Source organism: Hibiscus syriacus, unplaced genomic scaffold, assembly GCF_006381635.1.
Source record: "Hibiscus syriacus cultivar Baekdansim isolate YM2019G1 unplaced genomic scaffold, ASM638163v2 tig00110415_pilon, whole genome shotgun sequence".
Taxonomy (NCBI): domain Eukaryota; kingdom Viridiplantae; phylum Streptophyta; class Magnoliopsida; order Malvales; family Malvaceae; genus Hibiscus; species Hibiscus syriacus.
The window spans coordinates 1,242,567-1,255,429 of record NW_024062729.1 but is presented as its reverse complement, the minus strand read 5'-3'; the positions used below and the strand labels follow the sequence as shown (position 1 = coordinate 1,255,429).

The 12,863-nt window shown below is 36.4% G+C and overlaps 1 protein-coding gene across 1 annotated transcript; it reads left to right on the top strand.

Moving 5' to 3' along the window:
- Positions 1 to 1,269: 1,269 nt before the first annotated feature.
- On the top strand, positions 1,270 to 4,450 carry LOC120124145 (5'-deoxynucleotidase HDDC2-like). Its single transcript, XM_039142878.1, has 8 exons — positions 1,270 to 1,596; positions 1,708 to 1,832; positions 1,928 to 1,965; positions 2,090 to 2,200; positions 2,284 to 2,363; positions 2,813 to 2,849; positions 3,757 to 3,798; positions 4,358 to 4,450. Exons 1-8 carry the CDS (start codon positions 1,291 to 1,293, stop codon positions 4,423 to 4,425), a joined length of 807 nt encoding a protein of 268 aa, XP_038998809.1. The 5' UTR covers positions 1,270 to 1,290; the 3' UTR covers positions 4,426 to 4,450.
- The last annotated feature ends 8,413 nt before the right edge of the window (positions 4,451 to 12,863 follow it).

Here is a 12,863-nt window from a genome sequence, read left to right as displayed (position 1 = left end):
TTCCTCTTAAAAAATATTTTATTGTGCATCTACAATTTGGTGAGATGATCCCATATCTCCTTAGCTGTCTTTTTCTCCTCGATGCTTGACAATACTTTATCTGCTAATGCTAAATGAAAGTTTGCCATATCATTCCCATCCATTTCGATCCATTTGTTGTCATCTGTGAAATCCACCGTCCTTTCACTGATAGCTGCTAGACAACCATCTTTCCTCAGGATGGCCTTCATCTTCAATTTCCACAATGAGAAATTTCTCCCATTGATTTTTTCGATATCAAATTTCGTTGTCATAGCTTCTTTTACGGATAGCTTCCACTATTTCACTATCGTTAATAGTTCTCTGGAACCTTCGAAGAATGGATAATAACTTCTTACTTTCTTATATTGGAGGATCCACCTTTTGGTGGCAACCACAAAGACAATAAGCATATATTACACACTCTAATCTGGCTCTGATACCAATTGTTGCGGAAGACGGCTATCGGATAGAGCAAAATCGCAACTGATAATTTGAGAAAATAAAAATGAAGATAAAATAGACACAAAATTTATGTGGAAAACCCCTAAATAATATAGTGTAAAAACCACGGGCAACGGTAGAAGAATTTCACCATGAGAAAATAGGAATTACAACTTCTCTCGATCTACCATGGAGAAAACAATGATAATTCGAAAAGAGAAAACGACTCTCAAGAAACTCTCTAAATTCTCTAGTATTAGAAGAAAGCTAGAATGCTTTGGGATGAATTTGAAGCTAAATGAGCTAGAGTATTTATAGTTGAAGCTTAAGGACTAATTTATAAATACCCTAAATTACAATGACTAAAAATGATTATACCCTTACAAAAAAAAATATTTTCAAGCTGTATAACTTTAATGCCATCGAAAATGCATGTGCAAAGCCACCTAAATGTTTCCACCGAAAATAATGTTGAAACTTTGGCCAAATACATTGCCTTTTCAACAAATTACAATATATTTGATTTTATGGAGGATTTTTTTTTATTAATTTAAGGGTTTATAAATAATAATGTATATTTTAAAAATTTTATTATTTGATAATGAACGTTTAAATATTTTGTGTAATCTTCTATGCTTTACGAGTAACCATTAATCTTTAAATCATTGTTGCAATTTGGTTCGTAGATTGTGCGGAGAAAATTTAAGAAAGGTTTAACACATAATATACCATTTTGCCCCGCAAAAAGTTTGATATTTCCCGCAACGCAACAGAGCTAATTAATTAAATAAGATGAAAAAGCACAACGGAAAATAGAAAAGAGGAAAAATGTGGAGCGGGAGCCGACTAGTGTTTCCTTGCAGAGCCTCGGCTTCTTCACTGGCATTCCTACTCCCTTGTTTCACTTGCTCAACTCAGCTCAGCTTCAAATCATTCCTCACCCGCACCGCTCTCTCACCCACCGCCTTTACATTTCTCCGAATGGCTTCCTCCTCTTCCTCCTCCGTCACCGACGGTAACGATATCGATCCTCCGCCTCCCTCTTCTTCCAATGACGCCGCTTCCGCTACTGCGGCCGGTCCCCCCACGGCTTCTTCCGCCATCGATTTCCTCACTCTATGTCACAGTCTCAAGGTATTTTATTCGGTTACACAATTTCTTTTAATTTAAGATATAGTTTTGTCATGGATAATATATATATATATATAAAGTATGATTGGTTTTTGAATGAATTTAAATGAGTAGACGACGAAGCGTGCGGGTTGGGTGGGGAGAGATGTACAGAATCCGGAATCGATAGCTGATCACATGTATCGAATGGGATTAATGGCTTTAATTACTTCTGATATTCCCGGAATTGATCGTGACAAGTTAGTTCTACTACCTTTACCCCCCTTATTATTTGACAGTTTTGAGTTAATTCTTTGACTAAATGTTTCTAATTATGTTTCCTGTATTTTTTTAGGTGTGTTAAAATGGCAATTGTTCATGACATTGCTGAAGGTTAGATAAATAAATTGTCTTTCTAGCTGAAATTTGAATAATTTGAAGCTAGATTTTTTTCTTAATAAACGTGGTTTTAAACATTCCATAATCATAATGTTGTATTTGTCATCTTTTTGAACAGCCATCGTTGGTGATATCACCCCTTCAGATGGTATATCTAAGGATGAGAAGAGTCGAAGAGAGCGCGAAGCCTTAGATCATATGTGCAAATTACTCGGTGGAGGGTCTAGAGGTTATCTAATTGTTCTCTGGGTTGAACTTGAATCTCATAATGATGTATAATTCAACATATTTTTTTTGCTTAATTAATTGCAGCGAAAGAGATAGCGGAGTTATGGATGGAGTATGAAGAAAATTCTTCCTCTGAAGCCAAAATTGTCAAAGATTTTGACAAGGTGTGTGGCGTTTGTATATTTCTCTTGTTCATTAATCATCAATACATCGAAACATGTCAAATGCACTTTTTTCTAAAAGATGCATATTAATTGGGAATTTGTCTAGCTAATATTTTTCATTTACAGTTACACTTGTATTATGCCCTAGAATAAAAGAATCGACGACTTAGTAGCATGCTTTATTGCCTGTATGATAGAAAAAATGAATGGTTTTGTTACCAACCTATGATTTAATCTTTAACCCGCCAATCTCTTTGCGTATATTCAGTTTAGTTCTCCATTTATTATAACATTAGACCTAAAATTATTATAATATAATCTCATTTCAACTGACGGTGGTTTTAATTACTTAGCCCTGGCTACCCATAAATGTATTTTTAGTTCCCAAAAATTTTCTTAGGCTGATGATCACAGTTTAATCTGATGTTTGCTTCTTCTGTTACATGCAGGTGGAGATGATACTTCAAGCTTTAGAATATGAGAATGGTAAGGCTTCACGTTCTTGACTTTTTCCCTTTATTTTGTACTTTTCATATTTGCCTAAAGCATCTGTATTTATGATCTGATCATAATGGTAATTCATCTTATCCATAGTTTATTGAAACATAAAATAGTTTTAACCGTTTCTCAAGAATATGCTATAACTTTCTAAGAATTAGAGGCAAACCATGTAAAACGAGTGTGGAAAGCATAGAGGCAATATAGGAGACAAAATGGTTTTAATGGTCTTGATGAAATCTGAACACTGGAATCATCATTGCTGATTTATCTACTAAATGATGAATTAGTTTGTTTTTATCCCATAAAATTAGTACAACCAGTACAACCAAATGCTCAAAAGCATTTAGCTGTCTTGAAAACCACTGCATCTGATTATGCTGCTGAGATGAAATAACTGTCCCATGATGCTGCTTACTGCTTATATTGTGTCATCATATTTTTGTCTGCCCTACATCTTGGGTTTTATGTACTCATTTATGTTTGATCAACAAGTTTCGTTAACTTGAGATGAGCGTTTTAACAGATTATATAAACTATTAATTTCCAATTACCTTTCTTGTTTAGTTCTATTAATGTTTCTGCTTAAATATAAAGCCTTCTGGCTTACATTACACTAGCTTTATATGGCTGATTGATTTATGCAACTGCAGTGTGACACTAGCTCGTGAGTGCAACATAATCTATTTAATGGATTTTTTTGGTTCATGCATTTCATGTGTTGTGGAAACGTGTCTAATGGTTCTAGAAAATTAACTAATTATTGTCCTTTAAATTATTTATATTTTCAAAACCTGCACCTTCTTTTAACTTAAACACTTACTAATCTCTGTAGCCATTAATCGAATTGTAATAATGTTTCACGGGAACTAATTTTTCGTCCGGAATTATGCAGAGCAAGGGGTGGATTTGGACGAGTTTTTCCAGTCAACTTCTGGTGTGTAATTTTGGACTTCCATCTGCTTCTCTGTGGTTCTTATTTTTTGTTTTCTGTAATGGATTTTGATAAAATTTTAAGACACTAAAAACACTAAAAGAATATGGCAAAGCTTATAGAATATGACACTCTGATACATAGTGGTTTTAAAAACAATGTTTAGAAAAGATCAGAGTGGTTTTAAAGACAATGTTTAGAAAAGGTTGGGAGAAAAGAGAGTTTTAGGTAAATAATCATGCTTATACACACTTGGTAAAAAGTGAAAGAATTGTTACACACTGCTAGTTTCTAAACTTCTATTGTGGCAACCATTTCCGACTCAAACAAAAATTTCATCAATGCTCTTCTTTTTCTTGAAATTTCATCCTCGGAACAGGGATATGCTCTGTTAGCAGAATAGCTCACCTTAGCAAACTTACTAATGCAAGGAGATCCGATAGATTCCTATCTTTATTATTGAACCTGAACATGATAATTTGTTATCTTAAACAAATAACTTGCATTATTCATGAACAAACTAGATTTGAACCGCTAATACGGATAATTAACATCTTCGCAGGGAAGTTCCAGACTGATGCTGGAAAAGCTTGGGCCTCGGAAATAGCATCGAGAAGAAGAAAACGTTAACCTACGCTCGAAGAACCGGGTAAAACATTTTTAGGCTACATGGTTGCTAACTGTTGTTTTGCCATCAGCTGGTTCTGGCATAGTCGGTTCAAAAGAAGCTTACTTTTCCAATTAGTAGTGCTCGCTTCTCTCTTGTTTTATCGAAGTCTGCCGATGATAATGTTGTTGCCATGACGGAAAGAATTTTTTTGGAAAACCTCAGTCACGTGAGAAAATAGTTTCCATATTTTTTAAAATTCGGTCTTGGTTTAAATTTCAAACAGCTGTCGTTAAATTTGCTAAGTTGGTATGCTATGCTGAAGTTGTAGAATTAGTTCTTGTTCATCAATTTGACTAATTTCAAAAATATTAAAATTAAAACTAATTAAATTAAAATATAAAATTAATTAAAAATATGATAAATTAATCATTGAAAATGATCATAATTCATCGTAAGCAATGCTAAAAACAGGATGAACACTTTTGCTCATAATTTTTATAATCAATTAATATATATACTGTGTAGATATAGTTTCGAATCTAAAGTCTTTAGTTAGAACAATATTTTTTTGAGAAAATCGCCTCAGTGACCAAAAAAAAGTTATAATATACGATTTTAACCAACTTTTTTTGGATTTGCCAAAATGACCAACAAAATCGCAACGCGAAATAAAAATCGCAACGCGATCCCCAGAATCGCAAATCAGTTTCCAGAATCGCAACGCGATTCTTGAAAATCGCGATGCGATAGTACAAATTCGCATTGCGATTTTCCATAATCGCAACGCGAATATGAAAATCGCAACGCGAACACATAAATCGCAACGCGTATCCGTAAATCGCAACGTGTATCCGTAAATCGCAACGCGTATGGGTAAATCGCAATGCGTATCCGTATATCGCAACGCGTATCCGTAAATCGCAACGCGTATCCGTAAACCGCAACGTGTATCCGTAAATCGCAACGCGTATCCGTAAATCGCAATGCGTATCCGTAAATCGCAACGCGTATCCGTAAATCGCAACGATAATCCGTAAATCGCAACGCGTATCCGTAAATCGCAACGATAATCCGTAAATCGCAACGAGAATCTGTAAATCGCAACGATAATCCGTAAATCGCAACGAGAATCTGTAAATCGCAACGATAATCCGTAAATCGCAACGAGAATCTGTAAATCACAACACTGAAATTTTGGGTATATAACACTGAAATCATAAACTAAATCCCTAAATCGCAACTCATTCCATCTCCATCTATCACTCTCTCCGGCGACATCCGTTCCTATATCCAACGACATCCTTCCCCATCCGGCAACAGGTCTTAGTTTCGCATCTCGTTTGTTTAGTTACAACCATGAAATCATCTAATGTTGATCATGTTTGGATAGATTTGTGTTTTGGAGGGTCATGGGATAATGTTAATGGTGTTTTACAATATATGCCTTTACCCATAAATCTTCAACTAAAATTGTCTTTACAAAAGTTAACTTATGAAACTCTAATGCTACGTGTTTCAAATAAATTGAATTTAGAGCCCCTAAGTGGATTTAGGCTATCTTATCAGAGAAATGGTAAAGTTTATTTGTTAACCGACAATGAAGATGTTGAACGATTCATTGCTTACATTAGTGTTTCACAAGATGATGTTACATTGTATGTTGTTGAACCTAGAAGTAGTATTGTTGGGTCAGTAGCGGGTAGTAATCAACTAAGTTTTTCTCAAAACCCACAACCTTTCTCTAATCCAAATCCCAATCAACTTTCAGCACCAAATTCCGGTTTTCGTATTGACCAGTTAGACGATGATGAGCCAACAGAAAAAATTGTGAGTACTAGTCAGTATTCGAAATTTGGTCTTGGTCAATATCCGGACTTTGATATTGGTCAATACACGGATTTTGATGATGTTTCAGAAGAAGAAACAGACCATGCGTGTAATGATATTGATATTGGTCAATACCCGAATTTTGATGATGAAACAGCCGTTGCCGAAGAATGTAATGTTGATGATAATGAGGAGGAAGTTACGACTGTGAATGAACATGTTGAACATCCATTCTGTAATTCATATAATCCTGAAGAAGAAAAAGAAGAAGAAAAAGTCCCCGAAGAAAAGAAAATGCCACGGGCGTATAACTGGAATATGCCAGAATTACTTCAGATACCGGAAGAAGAGTTGATAAAGAAAGCAGTTGATTGTTACACAAAAGTTATTCGTATCAAGAAAGATGATTGTTTTGATACAAAGGAAGACTTGAAGATAGCTTTATATACGAAATGTGTGGAAGATGGCTATCAACTAAAAGTTAACAAATCAAGCAAAGATCGTTTCGAAACAAGGTGTATGATTGACAAAAACTGTACGTGGCGTATGATTGCAAAGAGAATAAAAGATTGCAAAATGTTTCAAGTTAGGACTTTTATTGATAAACATACATGTTCAAGAACCCAAGTTTTTCCTCACCATAGACAGGCAAACAAAAAGGTGTTGGGTGGTTTTCTGGCTGAGTTAATGTTTTTGAATGGCAGGGTATATCGGGGACATGAAATTATGACTGACATGAATGCTCGGTTCAAGATTAGTATATCATATTCTCAAGCTTGGAGAGCCAAATGTTATGCCTTGGAATTGTTGAGGGGGTCGCCAGAAGCATCGTTTGCCCAACTGCCGGCTTATTGTCACAATTTAAAGCTGAAAAATCCTGGGTCGGTAACTCATATCAAAACAGATAGAGATGGACGCTTTGAGTTGCTGTTTATCGCCATTGGTGCTACGGTTAGTAAATCAATATAATTTTGTTGACTCATTTTTGTTAGTTACATGCATTTCACATTTAAATGATTATATTTCTTGTGTATATATTTTGTAGATTCGTTCGTTTATTACTTGCATGCGCCCAGTTATTATAGTTGACGGAGCACATTTGAAAGGTCGATACCTTGGAGTAAACTTATTAGCAGTAGCCATGGATGCTAACAATGGGATATTGCCAATAGCTTACGGGGTTGGCAAATCTGAAACCTCTGATTCATGGACATGGTTTATGGGGCATCTTAGGGATTGCATAGGTCCTATTAGCAATCTGACAATCATATCCGATAGGGCAAACTCAATTGACAACGCTGTTAGAAGGTGTTTCCCAGATGCTTTTCATGGACTTTGTGGTGTTCATTTGTATAGAAATCTAAAATCAAGGTCTGCTGGTATAAAAAAGCACAAATGGACATACTGGAAGGCTGTAAAAGCTTATCGGGAAGTGGATTTCAATAAGCATATAAATTGTTTAAGACGTGTTTTGCCTCAGTGTGCTCAAACACTAGAAGATGTCGGGTTTGAAAGATGGTCAAGAGTACATCAACTTGGAGCAAGATATGGTTTCATGACGTCTAATAGTGCAGAATCAATCAACGCTCTAAGTCGTCATTCCCGGAAATTACCCATTACTATGTTAATGGAGTTTTTTCGAGCCTCTATTCAACAGTGGTACTACAAGAAAAGAAACCATGCAGGTATTATTTCTTTGAATTCGTAACTTATCATATTTATATATTTACTAAGTATTGTTTATTTAAATTTACAGGAACATTGGAACATCGTGTTACACCATGGACTGAAAAAAAGATAACGAAACGTGTTGTGAAGTCAACGTCATGGAGAGTTGAACCATGTTCAAACACTTTGTTTCAAGTACTGGATAATAACTTAAATGGGCTAGTCGATCTAAATGCAAAGACGTGTAGTTGTATGAAATGGCAAACATCTGGTTATCCGTGTGGCCATGTTATAAAAGTTGCTCTTCATTTAAACCAAGATGATTCAAGCGCATACGCTATGGATTGCTACACTACAGAAGTTTATCGACAGACTTATGCCGAGATTGTCTACCCTATTCCACATCCTTCTGAGTGGGACATACCAGATGACTTACAAACAGTTTTGCCACCAGCCATGGACAGAAGGCTACCTGGCCGACCAAAAGTCACGATCGTATACCGTCTAAGGGTGAAGAGAAGAAGAGATCGACATGTAGTCGGTGCAAGGAAAGTGGTCATACAAGGTTGACATGTGGATCACCAGTGCCATCAAAATCATCTTTTCCTCTACCAAAATATGGATCCTCATCAAAATCCAAAGCTCATATGGTGTGAACTTTGTATTATGTAAACGTTGTTATTCAGTTGTATTATGTAAACGTTTTAACATTTAACATTTTATGTGTATTATGTAAACGTTGCCATCAAAAGCTCATATGCAAACGTTGTATTATGTGGATTTTATGTGTGAACTTTTAACATTTTCAGTTGAATTAATGACTCAGGCCAACCATTTTGACTTAACCAACTCTTGTTATTCAGTTGTTATCACTATTAGGCATGCATTTGACTATCGCAACACGGAAAATACAATCGCAACGCGAAATGAAATCCCAACATGAAAATCGCAATGCGGAAATGAAAATCGCAACGAGAGAATCGCAATGCGAAATGAAAATCGCAATGCGAAATGAAAATCGCAACGAGAGAATCGCAATGCGAAATGAAAATCGCAATGCGAAATGAAAATCGCAACGAGAGAATCGCAATGCGAAATGAAAATCGCAATGCGAAATTAAAATCGCAATACGAAATGAAAATCGCAATGCGAAATGAAAATCGCAATGCGAAATGAAAATCGCAACGAAAGAATCGCAATGCGAAATGAAAATCGCAATGCGAAATGAAAATCGCAACGAGATAATCGCAATGCGAAATTATAAACGCATTGCGATTTTCATTTCCGCATTGCGATTTTCATTTCGCATTGCGATTCTCTCGTTGCGATTTCATTTCGCATTGCGATTTTCATTTCGCATTGCGATAGTCATTTTTGCCTTCAACATAATGCAGATTGAAATCAACAAAATCAACCATTACATTTCAATCAATTAAACAAGCACAAATAAGAATTATGTTCGCATCAATTACACAAATCAACTTTTACAAATCATCTTTTACAAATCAATTAAACAATCAAAAATTGAATCAACTTTTACAAATCAATTAAACAATCAAAAAACAATCAATTAAACTATTGAATCAACTTTTGCAGCTCGACATCATTTTCACGCAGTTCACTTCTGAGATTAACCTGCAGAAACCAAACATTTGTTCAAACAACACTTTCTACGCAAATTATTGAATTCTAATTACTTAACCAAACATTTTCATTTATAAGTATATAAACTTACCAATTGTTTATGGACATTTTTATAACGCGGATGCAGGTAGGCAGCGTCTCGTATATATCGATTAGCCATATAATGCCGAAACCACAAGCCTACTGCAGCTTTATCTCTATCGGTGGGAGGTAGATACTTGATGCTTCCCGTCGTCAAACGCTCCAACGCCAAGCATACGAGAGGACCACAATCTCCTCTGGCTCCGCTCGTTTGTTGTGGCGCGGTCTCGTCTCTAATAACTGTAATATTGAGCTTCTTTGGCTTCTTGTTTCCAGAACGAGTCCAATAATTGATCGCATCCAAGAATTTAGCCAAATGAGAGCTCCATCCCTTAATAACATCTCTTAAATCAGCCAATGATATGTAATTTATCATGCTGTCATACACTATTGTCTTAAGGGATGGGAGCTGAAGCTCGACGAGAATCCAATGTTTACGTTCCAAAACAGGGATAAACACCTGCAATCATAAGTAATAATTCATTCATTTGCGCACTTATTTCATAAAACCTTTAAACTCAATCTAAAATAAATACTAACCTTATCGACCTCCCACCATGCAGGATAAAGTTTAGCTTGTCCATTGCCCAAATCAAATGATTCATCTCGTGCATTCTTCAAGTGAACGGCGTGAAAAGACGTCGGCATTATTGTATATCGTATATTTTTATTTTTCTTAAGTTTTCTTATTATTAGAAGACGTGTCACCCACGCATCGATATGCTGTTTTACAAAAAAAGACATATATTAGTGACTTACATAAATTTAAAAAAAAAATTAATCAAATTGAAATATAAGAAAAATATAAGACTTACCCCCCCATCGAAATAGCCATTGTCTTCGACCCCTAATAATACGCCCCACCAAGGCCGTTCAAGCAACAAAAAGATATCATCGGTGAGCTTGCATATGTCAGTGAAACACCCCTTGCTCCGCTCATGTAGATAAAAATCAACTGCGGTCTTAGCCCAAAGGGTGTTATCCAAAATTGTGTCCGGTAGTTGTTCCCTCTCCTCTTCAGATACCGGTATGGTACTGGCCGGTAACTCATACGAGAGCCAACTCTCATCCATCATGTCCGGAACCGGTGGGGGTTTCTCAATACTTCGATATATTACCCATGTGAATCGGGCTCTGGAATGGTGGGAGGGACCTCTTCAACGATGACAGTTGCCTCTTGAACGGTGGGAGGGGACTCTCGAGGAATGATATGGGGGGCCTCTTCAACGATAGGAGTGGACTCTTGAGGGATGACAGGCGAGTCGGGCTTCTTCTTGCGGTGTCTTCGCACTATTGGGGTGTACGGAGACTTAATAGCACGTGCACGCTGTCTGATGCGTGAACTCCGTCGTGCAAGCATAACCCGACGTAAAGCATCCACTCTATCGGGCCGCTAAATAATTAAATACAAAAATCAGTAAATAAACAGACATGATATTTAAACAGTGAAAACAAAGACAAATATGTTTCAAACTTGCATTGTATTCACCCAAGTCATTATTCTATCATAGTTCACAAAATGCATCAGATAACAAAGAAAAATATGTTTCAAACTAATACCCTGAAGTTAGTATTTGTCTTTGATTTGTCTATTGGTTGAAGTAATGCAATCCATTCAAGTTTCAATTTGCAGAAGAAGAAATAGTTTACTTTCGCAACACGAAACTTAAAATCGCAACGCGAAACCAAAATCGCAACGCGAAATGAAAATCGCAACGACAGAATCGCAACGCGAAATGAAAATCGCAACGAAAGAATCGCAACGCGAAATGAAAATCGCAATGCGATTTTGGTTTCGCGTTGCGATCTTGTCGTTGCGATTTTGGTTTCGCGTTGCGATTCTGTCGTTGCGATTTTCATTTCGCGTTGCGATTTTGGTTTCGCGTTGCGATTTTAAGTTTCGTGTTGCGAAAGTAAACTATTTCTTCTTCTGCAAATTGAAACTTGAATGGATAAATTTACTTTCAACCAAAAGACAAAACAAAGACAAATACTATTTCACAGTGTTAAAGAATACACAGTTTAGCAGAATTGGCAGCAACCGAACAAATTTACTTTCAACCAAAAGACAAAACAAAGACAAATACTATTTCACAGTGTTAAAGAATACACAGTTTAGCAGAATTGGCAGCAACCGAACAAATTTACTTTCAACCAAAAGACAAAACAAAGACAAATATATTTCACAGTGTTAAAGAATACACAGTTTAGCAGAATTGGCAGCAACCGAACAAATTTACTTTCAACCAAAAGACAAAACAAAGACAAATACTATTTCACAGTGTTAAAGAATACACAGTTTAGCAGAATTGGCAGCAACCGAATAAATTTACTAAGCAATCTAAGTGAAATGGCTAATCTAAGTGAAATTACGAGTAAATTTATCATTAAGTTAAATATGGAAAATCTTAAACTTACCTCGTTGCGTAGAGTATGAACCTCATTCTGCAACGATACTATCATCTCACGTAGAGCGGCAACCTCACCACGTAAGTTGACACCTCCACACGCCATGCACCATCGTTATCGCGTAGAGTACCGATCTCCTCACGCAAGGCATTGACCTCATCACGTAACTCCCTTGACTCATCCCGTTGAGGTGGAGGTGGAGAACAGGGAGATAGGAGTCGTGGCATCTTTGCCGGTCGCCTATCATGAGGTGATGGTGGAGAAGAGGCTCGATGATGTGACGGGATAGGTGATGGCTCTCGTTCTAGAGGTGTATAGTCGTCACGATCGGGTGATGGCTCTAGGTGAGGTGATGGCTCTCGAATTGGAGGAAGTGGATGCTGCTCATCATCCGTGCCATCAAAAAAACTCTGACTAGCTTGCCACCAATCAGTGGCAAGCTCTTCCTCCGTGGGTGACAGTCTTTGTAATGGAATGTTGGCCTCCTAAAATATAAAAACTCAAACAAAGTTAAACGTCTACTATTAATAACTTGTTTATATTATATGAAAGTATTTGTGTTAACTTACATTATTTATTGTGGCATATGGTATTAAGTCTTCCCAATCCAACAGAGTTTTCCTCTTCCAGGAAATAGCCCTGGGAATATCATTTGACGTTTTATTGCATATGTACGCATGCTGGGGAAAGCCTCGAATATCCAAATCTACAAACAATATAATAACAAAATTAGTAATTGTTAAATAATTAATTATAATTTTAGAAACATTATATAGAAATTCTTACCTTAAAGGCCCAAACAAAGCCTGACAAAGTGTATTTGGACCCA

What these genes read in the sequence shown, in the direction of transcription:
- LOC120124145 (XM_039142878.1), top strand. Translation starts at nt 1,291, where the DNA reads ATGTGGAGCGGGAGCCGACTAGTGTTTCCTTGCAGAGCCTCGGCTTCT. An exon ending in TGTTCATGACATTGCTGAAG is followed by an intron (nt 1,966 to 2,089) that starts GTTAGATAAATA and finishes CTTTTTGAACAG; the next exon opens with CCATCGTTGGTGATATCACC. An exon ending in ACTCGGTGGAGGGTCTAGAG is followed by an intron (nt 2,201 to 2,283) that starts GTTATCTAATTG and finishes AATTAATTGCAG; the next exon opens with CGAAAGAGATAGCGGAGTTA.